This window comes from Spodoptera frugiperda, chromosome 25 (assembly GCF_023101765.2).
Source record: "Spodoptera frugiperda isolate SF20-4 chromosome 25, AGI-APGP_CSIRO_Sfru_2.0, whole genome shotgun sequence".
Classification (NCBI taxonomy): Eukaryota; Metazoa; Arthropoda; class Insecta; order Lepidoptera; family Noctuidae; genus Spodoptera; species Spodoptera frugiperda.
The window spans coordinates 1,985,936-2,013,141 of NC_064236.1; the positions used below are offsets into that span (position 1 = coordinate 1,985,936).

General features: G+C 36.3%; 2 protein-coding genes across 5 annotated transcripts in view; one reads left to right on the plus strand and one right to left on the minus strand.

The window, feature by feature from the left end:
* The window catches only part of LOC118265389 (protein SCAI), a 72,992-nt gene that overhangs the window by 40,087 nt on the left and 5,699 nt on the right, over nucleotides 1-27,206 (minus strand). The window lies entirely within an intron of this gene.
* LOC118265416 (succinate dehydrogenase cytochrome b560 subunit, mitochondrial) lies at nucleotides 899-19,590 on the plus strand. Of its 2 annotated transcripts, XR_007706990.1 has the most exons (4): nucleotides 899-1,047; nucleotides 12,216-12,424; nucleotides 15,802-15,876; nucleotides 17,239-17,384. XR_007706990.1 is itself a non-coding variant. In XM_035578272.2 (3 exons), exons 1-3 carry the CDS (start codon nucleotides 983-985, stop codon nucleotides 17,523-17,525), a joined length of 561 nt encoding a protein of 186 aa, XP_035434165.2. In that variant the 5' UTR covers nucleotides 899-982; the 3' UTR covers nucleotides 17,526-19,590. The 2 variants fall into 2 exon arrangements, 1 of the variants encoding a protein (XP_035434165.2); XM_035578272.2 differs by lacking the exon at nucleotides 15,802-15,876 and having other exon boundaries at nucleotides 17,239-19,590.

Here is a 27,206-nt window from a genome sequence, read left to right on the forward strand (position 1 = left end):
CAGGCAGCTGCAGTTTCGTGCAGTTCCGTACAATTCAATTTCGGTTGTCAGTAGCATATCAACGTCATTGTGTTTGTAGAGAAATTACTGCACAATGTTACCATGTCTGCGGTGGTCTGATTGAAAACGTTTCTCATACATGAAGGTGGGGCTTTGAAACATTGCAAGCACCATTGTGACTTATGCTGAGTTACATGTATTTTCTAAGATTATTTAGACAACAATAATCTAAAATTATAAAGAAAGGGTCTTGGCCCTTGGGCCAAAGACCCTTTCTAATTATAATTTTCAAATCGCCAACCCACATTGAGCAAGGAAAACATAGTGAGGAAAAACGGGCTTATAATTTCGAATTATTACTTTGAAATTGCCAACCCACATTGAGCAAGCGTGGTGATTAATACACTCCCAGAAGGTTTGACCGTCTCTTGGTGAGAAGAGGCATTTGCTGCTGAGCAAATGCATGTAAAGCCAATGGGCAAATAACAATAGTGAGTGCACATAATATAGGTTGATGATGACGGTTGATGCAACAGATTAATAATGGACCCTTCACAAGCTCACTGCTGTGGGCGACAGCTAAGCTGCGGGCGGCAAATGATCAGATCAGAGTATGTTTGAAACACGCCACGAGGCGCCTCTCGTAGAGAAACACGCGCTAATTTACCGTGGAGCGGCAGGACGCCGGTAGGCTTCTTTGGCATGTCGTTTTCATCCGTATGATATTAGAAGTTAAGGTTTATTTTAAAGTGATTTATGCTCAGCCGCGCCTCCGCCGTTGTGTGCTGGGCCTAAGTAGATATTGCTAACATTTTATCATTACTAACCTCCTTGCAGATTCTTAAGTTGAGAAGTTAGGTTATTCGAATTACAAGTTTCGTTTTATCGCCGTGTCATAGTGACAGTAAACATTTTTATGGTGTCATTTGGGAATCCGATTTTTTTGTAAATCTTTACGAATTTTGGAGTTTTGTGTGTAATTATGTATTTTCAAACGATACGCGCCGGGCAAAAACTTATATTGGGGCAGTTATTTAAACCTGATAGGTAAGTAGTAGCCATTATTGTCTATCATATACTCAATACTCAATTCTTTATTGCATTCCACAAGGTACGCTTGGTAAACATTTGGTAGGTAACAATAGTGGACCCTGTCGGGCACAGCAAAAGATAATTCAAACATATGTGGAGAGGACTTTACATTTAAATTACTAACATGGAGTAAACTAGCGTTGCAAACTGTTGAGGGGATTAGGAGAGGGGGTAATTGGGGTTCCGGTAACCTCACGCGGCGAAACAGAATGCAAGCATTGTTTCACGCCCGTCGCCAGTGCTGGCAAAGGGAAGACAATATTCTGTGAGGTTGCTCCTACCTCTCTACTGCACGGTAGAGATTCAGTTCTGTCAATTCGGGCAGGTCTCGCCATACACACTACTAATGAAAGCCCGGACGACACAAAACGTATTCTATGGGTATTCCAATCAACAGTTTTAGTTAAGTTCCATAAAATAACCGATAAGTGAAAGTGATTGCTGAGACTTTTCTAATCACTGTTAGGTAGAAGAGAATCGCAAACATTTGCTTATCTGTACCTATATCTTTTGCTACTTTAGACTGTGTATTTTAAATATATATTTATTAAAATCCTTGAATTATTATCATTACAGGGTGCACCCTAATACGACAGCTTTTTTTTTTTGAGGGGGAAAATCATCCTGTGACTTCTCTCGTCTTGGGCGAGGCGAGAGGGAGTGTCAGACTCTTACTGACTAAAACCACCCCGTTCCTACTCCTGCTTTTCAGGCCAGAGCCCCGGTAAGCCCGCTAGGTAGTCCGCAACTCTGGATCAGGCATCAGCCCTACTGGGCCCCATCTGTAGTGGTCTGATGGCTCTTTGAGGCGCGCGCGGAACGCTACGCGCCGTACGCACGGGTCTGGTTCTGTTCGGGCGGTGAGCTACCCTTGCTCACCGTCCGCAGGCCCGCACTGCAAAAAAAAAAAAAAAAAACAAAGGCCGGCAACGCACCTGTGACTCCTCTGGTGTTGCGGGTGTCCATGGGCGGCGCTGATCGCTTACCATCAGGTGACTCGTTTGCTCGTTTGCCTCCTATTACATAAAAAAAAAAAAAAAAACTTACGGTGGCCGGAGATCGTCCCGCGATCCCCCGCGAGCGTTTCAAACTGACAGTGATATTAATTGAAAATGTAGTGAAATTGAGACAGCAAAGATTACATAAAAATTGGAAACCATTTATAAAACATGATTTTTTTTTATGTTACTAGCGGGCCCGGCAAACTTCGTTCCGCCTCAAACATTTAATTCTCACCTTTTAAACCTTCCATGGACTTCCACTAATAGTTCAAGACTTAAATTTGCCGAATCGATTGAGCCATTCTCGAGTTTTGGCGAGACTAACGAATAGCAATTGATTTTTATATATAGAGATAAGCCGGTAAACGAGTAGACGATTTACAATATGTAATACAGTATGGTTGCTAATATTTGGAGAGGTTCAGTCCAGTTTCACAAAATGTGGTTAAGTGGACATGTCTTGCTAATTACCTATTATTCGTGGCGCCCATATGCCCGTAAACATTAAAAACGGGCCAAGTGCGAGTCGGACTCGCCCATGAAGGGTTCCGTAGCAGCAAGTAGATGAAATAATATAACAGTTGTAAAATAACTTGGCTTTACATAGTATTTGTATGAACGACAAAGTTATATTTGCGGTTTTTGAAAATGTTTTATTTCTTAAAAACTAATAATGATATCTCGTTCAAACCAATTTTCGTTGTTAGTTTCTATTGAAATCTACAGCATATATTTTTTTCAGTTTTCTCACTCTCTTATTTTAAAAGTTAGAGGGGGGGACACTCATTTTTCCACTTTGGTAGCGTCTAACTTTCAAACGATTGATTTTGACGAAAAGTGGTTTTAGGAACCTTAATGCCTTTTTTAAAGACCTATCCATAGACACCCATCACGTATATGTTAGATGAAAAAAAATTTTTTTAATCAGTTCCTTGTATGGAGTGCCCCCTTTTAATTTTTAAATTTATTCATTTTTATTCAAAATTCGAATAGCGGTTATCGAAATACACCATCCTACAAAGTTTCAACTATCTAGGCCCAACAGTTTCGGAAATAAACGGCTGTGACATACGGACGGACGGACAGACAGACATGACGAATCTATAAGGGTTCCGTTTTTTGCCATTTGGCTACGGAACCCTAAAAAGGAGAAAATAACACACCTTTTTTATTGTAACTTTCGTGAGACATTAATTAATTATTATGTTTTTGGCTTGCTGTCGTATTCGGAGACATTACTTAAACTATTCCTTAGTAACGAGTTTGTTCCAAAACCAATTGCTAAGGACTGGGTTAAGCAACAATTATATGATTCTGAGTGCGGCGGTTACTCAGTTAATCACGTAACTGTTTGACGAGGAACTCGACTAGTTTCAAGCCATGCTAGAGGCTCCTATTCATGAGCAGCATTCCGCGACAATCGCCGCGTTTTGTAGTAGCCTAGTCGAGTTTCTCGTCAAACAGTTAGGTAAGTAAGCCGGTAACATAATAGTTAATAACAATTTAATAATGAATTGATTGATTTGATTTCATTTTATTCCTGAACACAGTGAACATTGTTGTCACTAGCACTTTAGTTAGATCAGTCCAAATAGTGACAACTTGCGTTATCCTGACCGGTTTATTGTAACCACATAATTGGTTGTGATACAACAAGGTTCCGCGTAGCCTCGATATCCCAGAGCTGCTGTGAGGGGTGGCGATTGGTGTCTATTCAAATTGTGGTTACAGATATCCAAATAGTTCCCTTCTATCCTATTATTCTCGACAGATCATGGACGGGCCTAAGCCCCGCCCGGGGGCTGGACTGCGGCGGTTTTCAAACTGCATTTAATTTGTGAAACAAAAAAACCAGATACAAGCGATTGCGTTTGTTACTTTTTTACTCGGAACCGGTTTTAAAACTGTGTTTTTTTACAAATGGCGAAAATATAACTGCCATGAAAGTTGTGGTTCATAGAACATAATAGATTGCACGTACTATGCCGTGATCGTGGTAAGTAATTTAAAAAAAAGAAGGAGGTTACTATGGTTGAATCATTATTTAACTAACTTAAAGCACTATGGTTGGGCCGTTACAAACGTACTAAGAGGCACGTTAAAAGATCTTCGTCCGGCCCTCACAACTCGCTTAAGTGTGAGCAAGAGATCTTGATTGATATGTATCAAGATCATGAACATGCTCAAGAACAGTGCCCTTAGTATGAGTTTGCTTTATATTTAAAGTAATCGAAACAAGAGCGCGTTCGGCGTTCTGATTGGCCAGCTCCAATGAACCAACTAATCAGAGCGTCAAAGTCAAAGTCAAAGTCAAAATCATTTATTTCAAATAGACCAGGAAGGCACTTTTGAACGTCAAAGCAAATATAATAATATTAATAACGTCTGTCTGTCGGTCAGTCCTCTAGTGAAGCTATTTGCTCGTTCCAAAGTGTAGATTCCTATGGAGAAGAACGAGCAAGAAACTCCATAGGTTACTCTTTTTCAATCAGATTTACAATACAATTCTGGTTACATTGTTTCGATTACTTCAACTATGTGAGAACAATGTAAAACTAATACATAGTCCAAGCGACAGAAAAAGAAAATAACCTAGAGGACAATAAAAAATAAAGCAGTCCGGAGCTGACCAGTCCCAGTTGACAGCGCCCGTTCACGAACATGACACGTACACCAGCACCGCCCAACTCAACCATGTTGCAGGGAATCGAGCGATCCAATGCCCGTGCCACCGCCAATGAGACATTTGAGTGAGCATGACAACTCCAAGCTGACATAAATGCATTCTACTAGTCTAATTTGATTTCAGTTAATTACAGGGTTCTCACATTTACAATAATTGTATAAAGTACAGAACACATCGAAATAACATGGTTATATTACTACATTTTTTTCGTTATCCTGTGGAGCCGGACCAGCTTGCCTCCAAGCATTTTTATCTTCTATATAATCGTTTACTTTGTAGTATGCTTGTCTACATAACGTTTTTTTAATACATAGTTTAAATTTTGATTCATTTAGATTCTGTATTTCCATTGGAACTCTATTATAACATTTAACACAGAATCCCACAGAATAAATGACTTACTTATTTTTGACAATCTAAAAAATGGTTGACTTACGGCGCAATCCAATAAACTACGGATCGGTAGATGTGCCTACGAGCCGTAGAATTTTGACACATTTTGTATGGAGCTTATGTCAAAATTCTACGGCTCGTAAGCAAATTTACCGATCGGTAGTTTATTGGAATGCGCCGTTAATCTATCCTTATGTCTAGTTTGATAGTTGTGTCTATCAGATACTTTTGCAAACAAATGTAGGTTTTTCCTAACATACATAATATTTTCATAAATAAATTGACATGGAACGGTCATAATATTGATCTCCTTAAACTTTTCTCTAAGAGATTCCCGACGACCTTGGTTGTAAATAGCTCTGACGGCGCGCTTTTGTAGGATAAATATAGACTCAACATCAGCAGCTTGTCCCCACAGCAAAATGCCATACGACATGATGCTATGGAAGTAACTGAAATACACTAGTCTTGCCGTGCCTATGTCGGTTAGCTGTCTGATCTTCCAGACAGCGTAAGCTGCAGAGCTCAATCGTCCCGCTAGCGATGTAATGTGGAGACCCCATTGCAATTTGTCATCTACAGTGATCCCTAGGAAAGTAGTCTCTTTTACAAATTCTAATTTCTGACTATTTAATAATACATCGCATTGGTTAGTCTTAACATTTGGCAAAACAAATCTAATACATTTTGTCTTTTTATCATTTAATACTAGGTTATTTGATGTAAACCAATCAACCAACAACCAGCGCCGAACACACTCTCGTTTCGTTTTCGTTCAACGTAAAGCAAACTCGTGCTAAGGGTACAGTTGAGGAAATAGTGGTGACTGCGTGCTTGGGCTTGATTAATTTGTATTGAAGGAAACTTTTAACTTAGTTTGGGCCTGACTGTCATTACTGCCCTTATGGGTCTGTTCAGCAGCTGTCAGTATTTCTATTAGAGTACTCGGAGCTGCGTACAGGTGCTGAGAGTGGTTACCGGGGTGGTTTTAGTGACGTCAAAGTCCCATACTCCAGTCGTTGTCCCCAAAAAGCCTATTTATAGCTGGTTATTCCACGTCATCAGACAAAGCCAGATTATGTTTACTTTAGATTAGATTACACATCACTTCCCCAGAATCGCCCACATATACAAAACATAGTTTAATGTATTGTGGAAATTTTTCCTCTAAAAAAATCGGGGAATTAGGTGTTTATCACAGTGTAGACTTGCATTCTAGTTTCATAACATCAACTAGCTAAAATGTTTACTATCCCAAAACTTCAAACTCCCAAAAAACGTATTCCCGTTATGTCAAAAAACAACTATTTTCCAAAAACGACTCTCTCAAAATGTCTACTCTTAAAATCGTTCACATTTTTTTACGTTAGCGTTAATACCCAGTTGCATCAGTAACATATCCTTTATCCTTTCAAATGGATCCGAATCCCGGGCTGCATTAATTGATTGCATATTTTTCAATTTATGATGTATTTGGTTACAATTTACTTTATACATCATAGTTCCGAAGCCCACCATGTTCAATCATTTAATTATGTTTCATTAACATTCCTTTTTACAATTCAGCGATTTCAGTGTTTTTCGAGAGTTAACAGTGCACTCGGTACTCTAAAATTCAATTATTCGTGAAATCACTTAATAAAATTTTGTTTATTATAAAATCTATACTAATAATGACTGCACGGTTGGTGCGGTGGCTGGGCAACTGGCTGCCGCGCAACGGGTAGCGGGTTCGATTCCCGCACGGAGCAACTCTTTGTGTGATCCACAAATTGTTGTTTCGGGTCTGGGTGTCATGAGCATGTGAACTTGTATGTTTGTAAACGCACCCACGACACAGGAGAAAGTCCTAATGTGGGGCAACGTTTTTTAAAGAAAAACAAAAAAAAAAAAAAATATTATAAATGGCAAAGTGTGTGTGTCGGCTTGTTTGTAATAATACTCTTTCACGGCAAAACGAAGCAACGAATCAACTTGATAACTGAACGCGCTGAACCCCACTTCCCTAAAATTAAGAGTTTGTATGGAGCATCCCGTATTCAAGAATCAAGATAGGAAGTTAAAAATTTGTATGTTGACTGTTTGTGACCAAAAAAGCATTGTAGGTATTTTTTATATGCCCCAACCCCTTACAATCTGCGAATTTAATGCGGGCCGCGAGCATATTATTATGCTGGTGTTATCATAAAAGAGCTTTCAAAAAGTCTGTGATAGTTAACATAACATGACTCCAAGCCCGAGTAACCATTTTTAACAAAAAAAAAACCGACTTCAAAAAATAAATATTCCAAAACAAATTAATATGCACTAAAAAAAAAAAAATAATTGCGTATTTTTTGACAACTTAATAGATCAACTAACTTTACTAACTCATCACACACATTATAATGTAAGTAGGTACAATTATTGTTACTTCTGGAGTCGGTGTCAGCCAACTAAGATAGGTTTGTTATTTACCTATTATCACAACAAAATATTACAGTTTTACACCAGTTGTAAATAGGTACTTAACCACCACTCCGCCCGCGCCGTGCCCGTGCCGTGCTAGTTGTTGGCGTTTACTAGACTGACACCGACTCCAAAAATAACAATAATTGTACCTACTTACATTATAATGTGTGTGATGAGTGTGTTTGTATACAGTCATGTAACTCAGACAGCACATCAAGCTATCCATCATTCTATACCAGATATGCTACTATCTGTCCTGAATTTTATTGTTACTCAGAAAGATAAGCTAATATACATCACTTAAACTCAAACGCAGAGCACATTCTGTTCATTTTTGAGGAGTTCCCTGGATTATCTTCCACATTTATGGTCAGACTTTAAAAAAAATGTATGGGACCACACTGACATCGTACTGTTTCAAACACAAAAAGAATTTCTCAAATCGGTCTATAACTGCCGGAGATATGGATTAACATACATAAAAAATGTACGGTTGAATTGAGAACCTCCTCCTTTTTTTGAAGTCGGTTAAAAATTAAATGATATTTGAATTAACCACATTATGTTTTTAACAAAATCGGGTTTATTGAGGAAATCGGACGATCTCCGTCCGTTTAAGTATAATGGAACAATCCCGCCACAACCTCCCATGCTACTGCAACTCCTGTAAGCCAGGATCTGCAGTAGATACAACCATGAAAACACGGGAACATTGAAGTCCGGCGCGTCACAGGGACATGATGCCTGTCTTGGATCTCGCAATGAAATAAGCGATCGAATAAGTTTGAGCATAATGTTATAATCAAGAAAAATAAAGATTGTGTCTGCCTAAAGTTTTATGGTGTTCGAGTGCTTGGCGGGTTATATTCTCGAATTGTTCGCGAGCCACTCATAACTACGCGCGTTTATTTTGCACGTATTCACGTGATTGATTTCACGAGAGGTTTATATTTGGCTCGCAAGCTGCCCAGTAATTGGAAGTTCCATTAATTAAACAGGTAATCATTTGGCTGATTGTAAACGGAGTAATGACTTAAAATAGACGTTAAATGTTGTTGATTGCTTTAAATACATATCAATTCAGACAATTATTGGCTGATGATATGTGTGTTTAAAATATCAAGGTATTACACCTAGTAAACCAGCATCTGATTCGAAGCTGCGGATTACCTAGCGGGTTTATCGGGGCTCCAGCTCAAAGGGCAGAAATAGGAATGGGGTGGTTTTTATTAGTCAATAAGAGTCTGACACACTCTCTTACCTCGCCTAAGGTCAGAGAAGTTATTTGATGATATTCGCCTCTTAAAAAAAATGAAAACAAGCATACTATAAACTGTTAAATTATCTTGAAGGTTAAATGCTTGGTGGTATGTTAGTTGGACTCAGCTGGAATTTTAAATATCGTCAGTCGGTAATTACCTACCCAGATTGAAAGAATAGCTTTGATACAAAATCAGGTAGTCTTAGTTTTCTTAGGGTATTGAACATTTCTTTATTTGCATTTATGTTTAATTTGACCGTTAATTATTTTTTTAATTTTCATTATGTATATGTAGGGAATGTTGAGTATTCTATATCTTTTGATGTATTTATCTACCTTCCATGTTGATGCGTTTTCAGTTGAATTATCAATATGCTTCGGTTATTGCCGGCACTTTCGACGGGATTTGATCCGGCAGCCTACCAGCATACATTAATTATAACCTTGTCGAATCAATAAATGGCTTTCACAGCCACACACTATGCAGATGTAGTATTTACTTTCCAAAAGGCAATGAGCGAATCATAATGTAATTTCCATGGGTTTCTGTCAAGGTACACCATCATTCTTGCATGTTATGGAGTCGCCAGAAGATACGCTTTCTTCTGCACTATGTAACTTTTTTGGCCTAGAACATTTTTTTTGAGAAAAATAGGTCTGTTTACCTATTTTTCTCTTGCGTGTGGTAAATAAGAAATTGCAACTGCAAATGAGAGTTTTTAGTAAAATACATAGAAAAGTTGCTATTCCTTTGCAGTCAATAGGAGTGCATTGTATTAATGTATTTGTTTACATTGAATTTGTAGCTTTTTTAAACAGAGAAATCTTGACATTTACTTCTACCGCCTTAGGCGAGGCGAAAAACAGTGTCTGACTTTTAATAATTAAAAACCTTCCCATTCCTACTCCTGCTTTTTGAGCCAGAGCCCTGGTAACCCGCTGGGCAGTCCGTAGCCTCGGGTAAATTTATAGCTTGACGGCGCATTATTGAATGTTTGCAATTGTTTGTATTTTAATACTACTTGGTTTTTCAAATTGGATTTTACAATAGCAAGATAGACAGATTGTGTGAAAAATGGTAATTTAAAGGAAAAATGAGTTTGTAATTATGATTACGTCTGATTGAGTAAGTAAGAAAATGTATTGCGCCGAATACCGGAAAAAAGAAGAACTGTAGGTACATTTGGCTAGTCATACTAAGGCCTTCAATCAATAAATCATTAAATAAAATCTCACGGGAATTGGGAATTGCTTCAGTACTCTTAGAAGCCCGCTTCTCCTGCATGAAGGTGCCTAATGCATGAGAAACGGGCTTCTTAAATCTCGTGGCCACCGTGACACTATTTGTTCAGTTTGTAATAATTATATCTGTATAGATAGACAGACGCCTAGAGCTGCGGACTGCCTACTGGGTTACCGGGGCTCAGACTCGAAAAGCAGGAGTAGAAACAGAGTGGTTTTTAGTCAGTAAGAGGCTGACAGTCCCGTTCGCTTTGCCTAAGGTGGGAGAAGGAATGTTCGATGATATTCCCTCCTCAAAAAAAAAGATAGACGCAAAAGAAACTTATTATAAAAGCTTTTCATTTTAACTTATTTTACATAAGGATGTTTAATGGCTCTCACCCTCTCTCGCTCGCTCTCATCAATTAATATAAAACAAAAAGATTATTTTGTCAATATTTTATATTAATTTGCAAACACTCGAATACAGGAATAATTTACAATCCGGTATAAGCCTCTTACGCATCGTTTATGGAGTGCACCTCTCCTTTAAAGAGGCTTTATAGTTTGAAAACCTTTCGAGTACTAAAATTAATTTTCGTTTTCCGCCCAACGCTTTATGAAAGGAACATAAAATGTTTATATTATGTACGTATACGGTTTTTAATTAAACATGCGTCCGACTTAAATAGTACCTCAGGGGACGATTTAAGCAGCTTATTGGCAAAATATACTTGTCACAAAATAAAAGGAAGATCTCCCTTGTAATTAGAGGAACTACCGAACTAGCAAACTCGGCGAAATCTGTTTTACTACCAATTTTCTCTTTTTTGCTACAAACCTCACATAGCCCGAGGCCTTTCCAACGAATGCAAAACCGTGGAAATCGGTTCGTGCATTCTGTAGTTATAGTGCCAGGAAGGAAAACCCGACTTATTTTTATATTATAGATTTTTAAGTCGTATTGAGCAAACATATTTAGGTCTTATTTCACCATGTCTGGATACTACAAGACTATAAAATAATATAAAATGTCAAACAAAACACGTTTTCCGGATAAAGTCCTCCTAAAGACTCCTGTTAAGGTGCTTTTCCGTACCGATACCTTTAGACGGTAGAGCTAAGCTAAACTTCCATAGACGCTTGATATTTTACAAAAGCGTAGTGTTGTAAAGAAGGATAGGAGAAGGCTAAGTTCGAACACTAGTCTGATAATTGAGATTAGTACTTAATTAATTCTTTGTAAAGTTCATTAGTATTTTCTTTTACTTGTCTATGCTTCTGGCAGGTCTGACTACCTTCTTTGTGGTTAAAGTAAACGTCGTAAATATTTGACGTGAACTTTTCTCAAGGTGGGTCCTTTCAAGACCAGGCTTCTAGAGAATGGAAGAATTTTACAGTGTAATAAGATCATTATGATCATCTAATATAATAATATTAATGTATTCAACGTATTTTAGAGCTCGGAAACAGCTTAGAGCTTGAAATCGTATTGGGTATTAGATTTAGATTTCAGCCACGATCGTCCCACTGCAGGGCAAAGGCCTCCCCACCCTCCTTCCATTCCTATCTCTTTAAAGCTCTTTGCATTTTTATCGTATTGGGTATACATCCATGTAATAGGGGGTGAGCCTATTACCGAGCTTGAGCCTATTATTACGCATTAGATTTAGATTTCAGCCACACTTGTTCCCTTCTGCAAGGCAAAGGCCTCCCTACCCTCCTTCCACTCCTCATGGAAGGAACTATAAAACTATGGAACTCATTACTTAACTCGAAGTGTAGGAGAATCATACTTCGGCACGAATGGACCGGCTCGACCGGAGTGATACTACGGCCTCACCGAAAACCGACGTGAAACAACGCTTGCATTGTGTTTCGTTGTGTGAGTGAGGTTACCAGAGGCCCAATTCCCCCTTCCCAATCTTCCCAATCCCCGATTCCCCAACAACCCTCAAATTCCTAACCCCCAAAAGGCCGGCAACGCACTTGTAACGCCTCTGGTGTTTCAAGTGTCCATGGGCGGCGGCGATTACTTACCATCAGGTGATACGTCTGTTAGTTTACATGAAAAAATATAAGTAACCTAAGTTACGTATGCTTGTTTCAGGTCCGAATTGCTCCGCATGTCTCCTGGTCTGCTAAACTTCGTCAGCTACAGATACAAAGGGCATGAGATTAAGTTCACGCCTTACGTGAAGCCACCACCAATGGATCATGATTACAAAAATATGGCTGTGAAGAGACCGATGTCACCACACCTGACGGTGTACGCGCCCACCGTACCCTCAATGACTTCGATAGCCCAAAGAGCTACAGGTAACTATACAGTGTTTGATGTCTAGCTTTCTTATATTATCCAATGCATCTCTACTCGATTAGGAATAAAAAGTATTATGTTATTTTACTGTTTGGTCCTAACTGTTGCCTATATGGAAGTTGAATAATACATTATATTGGAAATCGGGAGTCTTAGGGCTTTTGTACCATAAAAATCTGTGGTTTTTTTATGGTAAGCAATCACTGCCGCTTATGGACATCCGAAACACCAGAGACGTTGCAAGTACGTTGCCGGCCCTTTGCGGATTAAGAATTTAAGGGTTGTTGGGAATCAGTTGAGATATTGGTTATCGGAATCGGCCTAATATCTAACATAGTGTGTTACATATACCTATCATAAAACAACATTAATACCATTAATACTTACTTTAAAATTCACGTATTTACATAAAAATAATAGAAAAAGAATGTTCTCTTGCTGGCTTTGTCAATAGAGAGAACGTGACTGTTATAATTATTTGTAAGCCTGCAAAGTGCTAGTAAATCCAGCAATAAGTAACATTGATTGCAACAGTAACTGTACTTCTTGTTATTGCACAAAAAAAGCCGTGCCGTCTACTAAGACAAAGTGGTTTTATTCTCCAAGTACCCTCGAGTCACATCTTGATATTTTGTTTTTGAGGGGGTAATATCACCCAATGACTTTTCCCGCCTGGGGCGAAGCAAGATGAAGTGATAGACTCTTACTGACTAAAAACCACCGTAAAAACTGTTGCAACTCCTGCTTTTTGAGCCGGAGCCCCGCTAAAGGTAGTCCGTAGCTCCGGATATATTTTACATGCAAAGTGATTGTGTGAGTGGGTGATTCGCCCACTTCATCACTCACTTGGTAGTAAAAATTGTACGAATATCTAAATAATATAAATAACTCAGGCAAAAAACAGTCGGTAACTTGCTTATAAAGAAAAAGGTTGTCGCGATCCATATGGCGTCCTGAACTTACGTCAAAAGCGTAGGGATCCATTTTTCAAGATAGTTTGTGAATGAATAAATGTTTGACCCAAAATAAAAGCGAGAGAGATGTTTAGCCTTCCCGACTTAACAATTTAAGATTGTTGTTTAATATTTTATTTATGAAGGATAGATAGAGCTGGCATCAACCATGTTCCTTATAAAATAAAAATCTAGTACGCCCTAATACCCCGGAACGCGATTAATGCGTTATATTATGAAATTATCGTTAAAACAACTTTTCTTTTTAAGACTAGAATAACCTTACCTGGCTCACTGGTTTCTAGGGTAAACACTTTTCCTCATTATGTGTAATTAGGTGTCCACAGCCACCCACAAAAAAATTAAGGACGTGCCTTACTAGATTTATGTCCCATTACATTTAGATTAAGATTAAAATTGTTCAACGGGCCTCTGCGAGTTGGCTTCGGCCCCTCGTACGCCTTCCAAAGGTCCGGGACTCTGTGGTCCCGTGATTATGTAAATAACAATAATAACATAAGCTGGGAGTACCTCCACGCGGTGAAGGCGGTAACAGTTCAATACTGGCTAAAACTCCCATTTTATTGTAACTCATCAGAATAGATCGCATACCGGATGCGATGGTGACATGTTAATCGATCTGGGATGTTACAATCAGATTTGACACTTAGTTGAGACGTTGCCCGTTGATTGGAATACAATTATAATAATTAGAATAAATTGCGTGGTCAGAGATTTTTATCATCTGAAGAAGCTGTGAACTCCTACAAAACGGTCATTATGGAGACCACAACTCCCGAATGGAGTGGTTGTTTCAATAGTAATGATGTGACACTTCCTTGATATCCGAAATTCAATTTTGCGGGTAAAAACTATCATTGGTGTCCATTGTGTAAAAAAGATGAGAATGTGGACTCCTTTGGTCAAGCACAGTGGCCTAAGGAGATCAGTTCTAAATAAGTTGGATTAAGGATAGTTTCACACTCGATCCGAAACTTCTTTCACTTGAGTATTAAACCTCTGTTAGAATATTTAGAAAGTATAATTATAATCATGAGGTAGAAACAAACTTTAGTTAGACTCGTAGACGAACTCAGTCATAGACGACACATCTCTAGCAATAATGTTTAGGTAACTGTCATACACCCAGAGGGACTGGTTTTAGGAACTTGTATAAATAGTTTGTTATTCTACCACTAGACTGGGGACCATTTGTGACTGAAAGTACACATTCTCTGTTTCTCTGAGCTCAAAGCAAGAGCCTTGGCTTCGTCATACGACACACTTATATTATTATTATATTCAAAGCCACGTTAGAGTTAGGCAAACATCTAAACGATGCGGATTGAGTTCAAATTCTAACTTTGAAGGAAATATGCGAGGTGTATGATAAAATTTAGTACCTATTTGTACTGGCTTCCAAGTAAAATGAATTAATGCTTTGAATATATTTTTACCTTTGAAATATCCAACGTAGGATTACAGTAAGAATTTTTCATAAAAAGAATATTTTGCCAGTTCCTACTTACGTTCAGGGGATTTGATTAAAAACAAACATTCATAATGTTGTTCGTATAAACGTAAATTTTCATATTCCTTTACAAACGTTCGTTCGTTTGTTGAAGGTAAAATTCCATGTAAATGAATTCGCGCTCATTCTCTTGTTTCTGTTTCTACCGTTCTGTATTAAGTACACTCGGTGGCTCGGAAAGTGACCAAATAGTCGGCACCGTATATTTATTGAAATAGAGGACAGAACATTAATATTAGTTAGGAATCCTAACTAGGTTAGTTAGTTATAACTAGTCAATCATATCCTAACTAGGGTTAGTTAGGATATGAATCTAAATCCTAACTAGGGTGAGTTAGAATATGATTGACTAGTTGTAACAGCTATCTAAAACAATTTTTCGACTGCTTCACATAATATAACGCGACGTCTTGTGCAAGCGATCTAGGAGCGAACGCGAAGCGGTTCGTTAATAGACGATTCAATGCGAAGCGGTGGGACCAAGCCAATTGAGCTTATCACATCTCACGTGCTGTTGGTCATGTAAGCCACGTCAATACATTTTGACAGTTGTTGGTTTCGAGCCGCACCGCATCGCTTTCGTGTTTAGATCGCTCACACAGGTCGTCGCGTAAGAGATCTATCAGGTTATCAAAAGTTTATATGAAAACTATTAAAGATTTTAATTTTTATGTTAAAATCTTGCAAATATAGATGCATAGTTTTTTGTGTATTACTGCCGTACACTGAGATATTTAATAATCACTTAAACTATTACTTATTAACGATATTGTTCCGAAAACAATTGCTAAGGGCTGGGTTAAGTAACTATTAAATGACTCTGACTTAGTTTAATTCATTTAAGTCATTTTGTTAAGAGTTTTATACAATAACTCGTTTTTTTACCCCTCAGATAAGGATTCCCGTAAGAAGTAGTTTCTAACAAACGACACAAAATATAAAACTCCTAACATAAGATTGTATACATGTAAGTATAATCTATACTTTATTCAATATTTAAGAAACTTAATTATTATGTTATCGGCTTACTCACGTAACTGTTTGATGAGGAACTCGACTAGTTTCAAGTAATGCTAGAGGCTCGTATTCATGAGCAACATTCCGCGACACACGACGCGGCTAATGTCGCGCCGCTACAACCAGGCTGTAGAAACTAGTCGAATTCCTCGTCAAACATTTACATGAGTAAGCCGGTAACATAATAATTAATTATTGTGTCTTGCGAAAGTTATAATATTTAAACTTGATAAGAAAAGGCTAAGCTTTAGAAATTGTACATTTAACCTGTTTACGAGGGGTAGCTCTTAATATAAAAATCCAAATTATACAAATTACTAACCGATTTTAATAAAACTTGGTACTCAGGTAATTGTAGAATACTCCATACAACAATTTCCATCCTCCATTTTAGGGAAGTGGAGGGTTACAAGGAGACAAATAGTAGCCTATGGCACTCTCTATCCCTTCAACTATCTCCACTTAAAATATTATGTCAATTCATCACTCCGTTTCACCATAAAAGATGGACAAACGATGTTAAATACAAAATTGCCCAAACTAGAATGCGACAGTTTTTAAACATCAAACCCACCCTGTTGCTCTGTGAAAATTTCACAACAAAATTGAACGTTAATACCTTCACAATAGAAACTTATTCATAATAACATGGAGTTGAAAATGTGTAAACTCAATACACAATGACAAAACAATCTCCTCACGGGACAGCATTAGTAATGAGACAACATAGTTTCCCCTTTACATTTACTGCAGACAACATTTTCAATTCGTTTCACATTGCATTGTAGAGGACAGGTACTAAGTAGAAATGCAACAAAAACACACGAGGATTGAACTAGTCTACTGAAAATCGTAAGCTGATTAGAATGGACTCAAAGTTGTGCTGCCGCTGTGTTGCAACAAAATAACATTAGTGGTATTTGTAGGTGTTGATACTGAAACACCAGCTGTGTCGGCTTATACTGACAATAATAAATGTAGCTTTAAATGAGAAAAGAACGGATATTGTGTTATATATTTGCCTTAGGAACAGATAAGACGATCTTTTTTATGTAGGTATATGTGACTAGCTTTGCCTGTGTTCCCGTGGGTAAAAAGTATCTTATTTGTTATTCCAGATCATAATCTACCCATGTTCCAAATTTGATTCCCATGTCTTTAGTCGTTTTGGCGTATTAAATGACAAACAACACATAACAAACATAATATTATAAACTCACAAACTTTCGCATTCATAATAATAGTAAGAAATAGGACTACCATCGATAGTATAGAATTGTGTTGATAAATTTTTATCTTGTTTCTATTTCAGGTTGCGTCTTAACATTTTACGCATTCAGTTTGGCTGTCGGCGCTCTGTTCTTCTCCAATGGTGTGGAATCTTACGTGTCTATGATACAAAGCCTTGGACTTGGCTATATAAGCACCGTTGTAATCAAATTGATACTCGGTTTTCCATTCGCCTATCATTATTTCAACGCCATTCGCTACGTAATATGGAACATGGCGAAAATGTTGGATATGAAATCGGTTTACCAAACTGCCAGCCAGGCGGCCATCGCTGCAGTAGTTCTAGCTTTTCTTTTTGCACTAATATAGACATTGTCAAATATCTACAGTTTCACATATTGCACAATTATTCACTAGCTTGTTTAAATATTGCGACAACTCGGCTTGTTTACATGCTAGGCAAACTGTTTAGACTGCCTAAAATGTAAATAAACTGCACCAATACGGCCTTTTATAAAAAAAAAGTTGGCTACCAGACGATACGATACGATATTTGTGAACCAGTGTCCAGAGCACTGGACACTGGTTCACAAATATCAACCAGTCTTGTTAACGATATTCGGATGAAATAATTCGCCCCTAGGCTAAATTTATACCGAAAATCTAATTTTTTGAAGCGAAAATTGAATTTGCAGTATCTTTTGCTGATTTTATATTTATTTTGCTGATTAAATTTAAAATTAAGAATCAAATAAGTATGTGACTATAATATAATTATCTTTTTTATAATTCTACGAAATGATCGCGTTATCAATGTTTTTATTTAAAAAATGATGTAAAATTAATTGGACTTCTTTTAAAAGTCCTAATTTAATATTATACTAAAGTTTTGTAACAATTTAAAATAGATCGGAAGTTGTGCATAGATTTTTACGATATTATTGTTGTATGGACCCAGGCGCCGTTAGTTTAGTTTGAGTTGACAAATACCACAGATTTCCCGTTCAATAGTTTATTGTGTAAGTTACACTAGTTTAGTTAGTGAGATTTAAATCGTGGGTATCGTTGTAATCAACTCACATCACAAAATACAATATTAATTAAATCGACTCGCGAAAGTAGGTCGCGCGACATTAGCAAAATAAATGCCTGTACGTAAACCGTACAATTGTGTATATCTCAATCAAGATTTAATTCAAATTAAATTATTTCTAATACATATTATTTGTTTAACATTTTCTACAAAAAACCTCTGACATTAGAGTTTCAAAAAATTAATAATCCCATAGGAGTTTTACCCGTACTGTGTCCGTTCCCGTAAGGTTTCGGTGATAAAGACTGCCCTATGTCCTATCCCAGGTCGCAAAGCATTATTGTACCGATGTACCACTGTTGTAATTTCAATCAAATGGGTACAATGGTTTAAATTATAGAGATTGTCGGGATTTTAACGTTCTCTACATTCCCGTACTCGTGGGATTTTCGGGATGAAAACGATCAGACGTCCTTTACCGGTCTCAAGCTATCATTGTATCGAATTTCACTCAAATAAGTTTAGTGGTTAAGAGATACAGAGTCCCAGGACTTAAACGGATAATTCCCGTATCCATGAGATTTTCGGGATAAAACTATTATATGTCGTTTCCCAAGTCTTAAACTATCGTTGTACCGAATTTAATTGAAATAGGTTCAATAATTTTTAAACTATGACGATGGCAAGAAAGCACACGGCCTACCTGATGGTAAGATCGTAACTTTACCCTTTATAAGGCAAAGGGAATATCTTTACCACCATGTTTACTTCATCGAAAAGTTCAGTGAATATTACAAAACGCATATTTTAATAAACCACAAAAAGTTTTATTTTAATGTTATGCCTAATGTAGGGTTAAATAATACAGAGTATTGACATTACAGTATAGCTCCCGTTCTTCAGATATTTCCGAGATATTACTCTGATAATAATGTGTCATAATAAAAATCATAATTAGTAATTAGATGAAAAAACTATGTATTGTGGCATAACTGTAATAATAGTGACATAATAATATTGTAGATTTTTACGTTGATATCACTTCGCTCTATCGTCTATAATTTCCACAACTTAAGCAATATATTATGCAGTTTTATGGTAGGGGTTTCACATATCATTTCATACATAATAAAAATTTATATTTTTAGTCTCTTATTAAATATATTATTTTCAAGGATAATGTAAGATTTTAATGGTAAAATATTTTTTTATATTTCACCAGTAGTTTGTAGTAAATTTTTCTTATAATCTTTTTATAATAGTAGTGTAGATTTTTACTATGTAATCATTTTAATTGATTTTACTGTTTTATTTTAATTTTTAAACAATATTGTGCAAGTGTTAATAATCGTTAAAATATTATAATGTATATACATATTACCTATTGCCCCTGGTGCGCTAGTTATTAAATTGCAGTGAATTATAATGACATTTGTTTTATTTTTTAAGCATTCTCTGCTAAACAAAGACCTTTTCTCGCGTAAAAGATTTGAACATTTAACTACCACCACGCCTCCTCAAGACGAATTGGGATTTCGACTATATAAAAAGAAAATATAAATGCAGACTTTTTCACGATATTTTCCTTCACAGTGAGATAGTGGCCAAACGTCGACCCATAAAATGTAAAAAAAAAAAAAAAAAGTCGCTTATATACTCGCTAGGTTTTACCCCTACATAAAAATAAAAAGCTTCGTGCATAAAAAGCGAACGTCTACCACCACGCCTACTACTAACATGATGATTTGAATGTATTATGATGATCAGATAGTTTTGTTTGACCAGGGTCCATGTAAAAGTGCATGGCCTCTTTTGTTAACTTTCTAGCATAGTTGCAGCCGTGACATCTATTGAGGAGCATAGTAAATAGTAAAGACGTTGAAAAAAGGCATAGTTGTCGTAAGAACAACACGCAACCTCAACGTCATCTATGCACTTTCAGTGTAACTTCTTGCATTCGAACAAAATACATAGTCCTTGTACATAGTGATGTATGTGGTGCCATCTGTGATATTTGCAGTAAACTATCGAGCTGTATTGAAAACGGTGCACTACGTAAATGTAGGTCACGAGTAAAACCTATCTGGACTTACATATGTATCACCTAGATGGCGCTAGTGTTCCTTTTCTTATTAATGTCGTCTACCGAGCATCTGGAGTTGCGATGTCACTGACGAAAATAGACCTTATTACGAATGGTATAAGGCTTTAATTCCAAAAACATTGATGATTATGAAATGTGGTCTTCAAAATTCCGTGATGGTGGTTTCCGTTTCACACGCTCTAACAAGAAGATTAGTTTACTGATGTGAATGTTCCTGTGTAATAATTGTACTCACATTGGAATCCTGCCCTGTTTTAGATTATTGAAACTATAATTCACGTATAATAATTTATAATATGTATAAAGGCGAGAACCGAACGAATCCAGGAGGTCCAATATGAAGCGTACCGAAAATAGTAGGCGAGCAGACTAATCGATAACTAGGCCTCAATAACTGGGATAATAATATCTTTTCCCTTGTTTTGACTACCGATATTTTATTAATATCTTAAGGCGGGTTCGCAAGAGATCTATTTAACAATAGAAAACAGCCTCATAAAAGCGTTCAAAAAGAACAAAATATGTATGGTAGTATAATATAATTATTATCTCCTTGGCTGTTCAACTTATTCATGGACAGTTGTTTGAACGATTTGAAAGTAGGTGAGTGTGGGTTAAGAATGAGTGACACAGTGATCAAAACATTGTTGTACGCCGACGACCAGGTACTTATTGCCTCATCGGCCGAAGAACTACAACGAATGATCACTGTGATGAATGATGCTTTTGAAAGGAAAGGTATGAAAGTCAATGTGAACAAGACGAAAGTGTTGGTGATAGAAAGGAATGAATTAGTAACAGAATGCCAGGTAATGATAGGTGATGAAAAATTGGAACAAGTGAATGAGTTTGTGTACCTAGGTTCTTTATTTACGAGAGATGGAAAGTGTGAGGGAGATATTGAAAGGAGAGTGAAAGCGGGAAATAGTGTCAATGGTGCTTTACACTCTGTAATGTCGAGTAAAATTATATCCAGCAAAGCTCGACTTGCGGTAATACAGCGTGTACTAGCACCTACACTTATGTATGGTAGTGAATCATGGGTGTGGCAGAAGAAGCATGAAAGCAGGATTAATGCGGTGGAAATGAGAGCCTTGAGAAGTATGTGTGGAGTAAAACTGAGTGATCGAGTAAAAAATAGTGTTGTTAGAGAAAAGTGTGGTTTGAAAGACGATGTAGTGACAAGGATTGAAAGGGGAATGTTACGATGGTTTGGACATGTAGAAAGGATGGATGAAAACAGATTTACGAAAGAAGTATACAAAGCAGATATGAATGGGACCGTCGGTAGAGGGCGCCCCAGACAGACATATAGCGACCAGATTGGCGATATATTAAAAAAGGGCCAAATTAAAAGTACCTTTAACCGACGAGCATGCATGAAAAGACTGATGACTGTTGATGAAGCGAAAGAAGTGTGTAAGAACCGTGGCAATTGGCGTTCCATTGTCTCTGCCTACCCCCATGGGAGACAGGCGTGAGGTTATGTATGTATGTATGTATGTATAATATATTATCTGTCCATACGTCCAGTATTAATGTCCGAACTTTATTATAAAATTATTTATCTCACTTTTGTTTGTTTCTGACTATAATTATACTAAAGTAGTAATATGAGAATATACGGATTAAACGGGATTTAATTTGTACTGTTTTTTTTTTGCTACTGCTCGTGTTCTTACCTATAGTATTCATACTATACATATTATATCAAACTCGTTATTATAGAAGAAATAGGTAATAATATTTACAGTGAATTTAGCGGTCAAGAGAATATCGACAGTAAATCGAGTTGTGCTACGGCTGTATGAACTTGCTACGAATCTTGCTACGAGACTCGTAGCGTACTACGACGTAACCTTGTAGCGCTCGTAGCACTACCAGCCCTGAACCAATTTGCATTGCGACATCGATATTTATAAATAGATGTTCTTAACGTCTAATAACATTTGATTGTACTGTACTAATTATATGATTATAATTAATTCATATCATTAACACAATAATAACATATTGTTAAAATTGTAAATATGTTTGGACTACCTTCAAATAATTTCGCTGACACAACCACACATATCTAATGTATTGTATAATGATTAATTATGCATTAATTTCAGCGGTATTACCTATGGATATTGTCACTGTCCTCTTAATAACGCTTTCGTTTACATATAGTTATAAATATTAAAGGATATTGTAGAAATTATCTATGTAAATTGTTACTGTCTTCTTAATAACGTATTAATTTAGATACAGTTTTAATGATTAATAGTTATTGTAACTACGAAACTAGTTCAGGCCAAAAAACGTAATATTTGTTTAAATATTTTTTGAAAATATGAATTGGATGTTTAATGTAAATTGATACACTACTCGTATCAATTTAAATTTTAAACAAATATAATTTTATTATTTATTTTCAATTGTATTAAAACATTAATTGTTCATAGTTTTATATTGTGAATCTACAGTTACATGGTTTTATGTGTATTTTATAACACTTTGTATGGCTTTACAGCGTTATGCTTCATTAGACAACTACTGAACTAGAAGTTAATTGTTGAAACTATATATAGCACCGTCAAGGTGACTATAACTATTAATACTATCAGGAATCAATCCAAGACTTAATTACCACTTTATTAGGTAAATCATAAGTTTTAAATTACTTTGTTTTTGTTACGGTAAAAGTGTAAGTCTTAGTAAGTAGGAATTAGTAGTGTAAGTATTATTATCTATACAAAAAAAAACAAACCGGCCGAATTGAGAACCTCCTCCTTTTTGAGAAGTCGGTTAATAAAACCAATCGCTTTTGTTTATATATGTATAAGTACACATAACACATAAATACACTGAGTAAATCAGCGCAGATTATTTTTAAACCAAACCGCCTAGCCGTATTGATTTCCAAACAGTCTAGGTATTTAGATACATTCTCTGAAAGATGTAAATGCAAAAATAGAACTTAAAGTATTGATTAGCGAATAGTCTGAAGGTGGAAAGCTGATTAAAATGTCCGCAACAGACTACAGTGTACAATGTATGTTGCTCTAATCTCATTCATACGTAGCTTTGAGACTGAGTACCCAGTATCTTGTTTCCCTTCATACCATGCACAATGTCCCCATCATAATCCTTATCAATTTTCAATTTGGTGCCTTTGTGTACCATCATAATGTACTCTCTAGCTGCGCGTAAAGCAAAGTATATTTTAATGAAATTGGATCTTAGCATGGGATTACTTGTATGGTTGTAATATCATTATGCAGTCCCTCTTTCTTTGTACTCTGTAGTATTAATTTTCTATATATTGAAGTTGATTATGCTTTTATACGTCTTTATGGTATAAGCCAGTAAAGGAGCAGACGGATCACCTGATGGAAAGCAATCGACGTTGCCCATGGAGATCAGAGACTTCAGAGGCGTTACAAGTGCATTGCCGGCCTTTTGAGAAGGGAATTGGGAAGGTTGGCAAGGGGGGTGGTTGGGCCTCTGGCAACACTCACTCACACAACAAGACACATCGCAAGCGTTATTTCACTTCAGTCTTTCTTTGAGGACGTGGTATTACTACGTCTCATTGTATTCACTTGTAGAATCAGTACTTATATAAAATAACTTAACTGCCGTTCTCAAAGACGTAACATAATGATTACTTAAACTATTCCTTGATAACTATTTTGTTAAGTAACCATTATATGACTCTGAGTACGGTGTGAAGTCTTTATTTATTATATCTTAGTGATGAAACGTGAACGCGTTTAGGTACTTGTCACTATCATTTTGTCTATCTGTGAATGTCTATCTCTATTCTATTATACGTGAATATTCGCTTACGATCCGTATTTTATACTATTATATCTCTGAAATTAGTAAATCCATAAAGACGTCCATACTAATGTAGATTAACTAAAAGAATGTAGAACAATGTGATGTATGACCTAAAGCTATTAAGTGCAATTTATTCGTTTGTATTATTATTGGCTCGAGTCCTAGACATATTTTACGATGTCAAACGCTTAACCCTAATTGAATTAAGCCGAGGTGTTTCAGCGAGGCTAATGTTAGAAGCCGTGTCATTACATATAATGTGTGTATAAATACAAGGAATTGTTTCGGTATAGCATTATGTCAATATAATGCCCGCCTGGCAGATTAATTTAAAACATTAACCCATATGGCGCCTCTATACCTGATTGATTGATTCTCTCCTAACAGAGAGTTTAGTCCATATATTGATTTGAAATATTATGTGACGCCACGATTTACTACATTTGTGAGTAGTTTTTTTGTCAGTATTTTTAAACTTAACCCCGTTTTATCAAAATATTGAAACATTATATTACGACAAGAAAAATTACGTGTCCGCGTGTCAAGCACAGCGATTATGGCAAAACCCTTTTTTGTAGGAGAGACCCAAAGTCCAGCAGTGGTCTTTCGCGGGTGTTTGACGTTGAAGATTCTAAAAATACCTTTTTTGTATATTTAGTATAAAATGTCCAATATTTACAATATTTGGGATCAGCGTAACATTCTTCAGACTTCAGACATCTTATTTTCATTCCCAACATAAACTTCAATAGTTTTATGAGTTTCTTATCTTCTCACCACTCTCTTCACACTCTTCAATCACCTTCTTTTCTTATCCTCTCATCTCTTATCCATACATAAATAAATACAAAACTCGTGTAAACTCATTTTCAAAGACATTCATATTCCATGTTTCGCCGACCAAATATTGTTATATTTTCAAGTTCCGTTTGTTAAAAATGGCTTTTATTAACGAATGAATGCCTAGCTGTATCAATGTAAGCACATCTGGATAACTTTGAAATATGCCATAACACGATTTTCCAGTTCAGTAAAAAGTAACAAAGCAATAAAACCATTCCCCTCATAGAGTTATGGGAAAATGAAAATGGAAGCGAGTGCAAGTATTTTTAAGTCTCTCAACGCTCGCTCACCATCGCAGCGAGCGAAGCTATGTGTAAATTCTTTTTGTCTTTGTGCCTTCCCTTCAAACAGCGATGCAGCTTCATTTGAGCTGTCATTTTCTATTACAAAGGCTTTACCGTAGCCGTCGATTTAACAAAAGGCCTGAATGCCTTTGCCGATTGACTACAATAGGTTTTTATTCAACAAATACTCGAGAATAACCGAGATGAAGCGAGCTGGCAGCTAACGACATTATTGGGGCAAGAAAATCGAACAATCGTTTAAAAATAGAGTAAGTGCTCTTTGAAATGAACATGTTTCGCAATTCATTGAATTGTTTGCAAAACATTCCTACTGTTTTGAACGGGGAAATACAAAATATGAAATTTTCCAAGACTTAAAAAGTTAGGAAAAATTTAACTTACAATTTTTTTATTGTGAATACTTCATGTTAGCAATACAAAAAACAAGGAAATGTTTTGAAGAAACCATTTCAAAGGGAAGTAAAATGAAAAGAAATTCAGTTTCAAAAGCTATGTGGGCTAACTTTTACATGGTTTTCTATTGTATTTGTTTTTCAAAGAAAAACTTACATTAAATGGTCACAGTCAGTCACGTTTTGGAAACACGTTGGTACTTATATTGTACTTAAGCAACAAGAATTCAATCAAATATATATTTCTGAATCCAAAACCATTGAATAGATCTACAAATTAAACATCACTTTTTTTAGTTACTGTATAAATCCCAGCCTGATAAAAACCAAGTTTCTGATTCAGAGGACTTAAGCACGTTTTTATTTTACATTCAACGAAATCGAAACGAGACCGCGATAAGCGCTGTGATTGGCGGACTCCAATGAATCAACCAATCAGAGCGCTGATCGTAGTCTCGTTTCGATTTCTTCAAACGTAAAAAACACTCGTACTAAGCCTTAGGATCAGGTATAATTTTAGCCGACAGACTCGGTATTATTTAGATCTAAATAGAAACTACAATATTAATTTGAAATTTACACAGAGTTGCAGTAGCGTGTTGCTAAATCGCCCGCAGCTAACACAAACATCTAAGCTACCTGGACCTCGCAACTATTCGTGAACTTAATAAGGACATTTACCTATCTGAATATAATCCTAACTGCATTGCAGACGTTGTTTGTTCCGTAAATTTAGTTTGCTATTTTCAGTCCGCAAACTGAACGTCGTTTATTCTACAGCAACAACTTTATATTAAATCCTTACATTATCACAAAAGAGCAGAATATAGAGGCTATAGTTATTGTTATATAAATTATCATTTATCATGGATGTCTACTAGTGAAGAAATATATAAACGATAATACACATACACAATAAGGTAGATGACTAATATTTATTTTAATGTCCGTCTTGTAGTTTATTTTAAAATATAAGACACGTATTTTTTATTTTCTTACGGAATCAAATACTTTTGAAGATATTTTATATCGATTTGAAATATCGCGTGACGTCATTTCTAGGTGCGTTTTATACGTAGAAATGACGTATTTGCTTCTACTCTTAAACTTTGATTCGTTTTATCTAACACAAAATAAAAAAAATACGTATCTAACATTTTTTCATTACCTAACTGACGGACTAGATACATTTTTAATTTTCATACCCCGTCTTCATCCCTATTAAAAACGAATAACTATTGGAAAAAGAATTACAGAAACATTTTTAACGAAACCATTTAGTAACCGAAGCAGCCGCTAATGAACGAAACAAGGCATTCGATCGATACCATATAAAATTACTCTTATACGTGGCTCGCTTAATCCCCTACCCAAAGTATCAGTTCGTTTGCAGTTGATCGGGCAACTATTATTATCTTCACAAAATAATCAGCTATAAATTGAACTTTAAGGCCCAGAACATACAGTTGTTTACTATGCGAGTGTTCTTTGACCACGTGTAAGCCTAGAGCCGAGGGTTGTTAAAAGGGTGCTTATGTTGAA

What these genes read in the sequence shown, in the direction of transcription:
- LOC118265416 (XM_035578272.2), top strand. Translation starts at nt 983, where the DNA reads ATGTATTTTCAAACGATACGCGCCGGGCAAAAACTTATATTGGGGCAG. An exon ending in CAGTTATTTAAACCTGATAG is followed by an intron (nt 1,048 to 12,215) that starts GTAAGTAGTAGC and finishes TGCTTGTTTCAG; the next exon opens with GTCCGAATTGCTCCGCATGT. An exon ending in GATAGCCCAAAGAGCTACAG is followed by an intron (nt 12,425 to 17,238) that starts GTAACTATACAG and finishes TTTCTATTTCAG; the next exon opens with GTTGCGTCTTAACATTTTAC.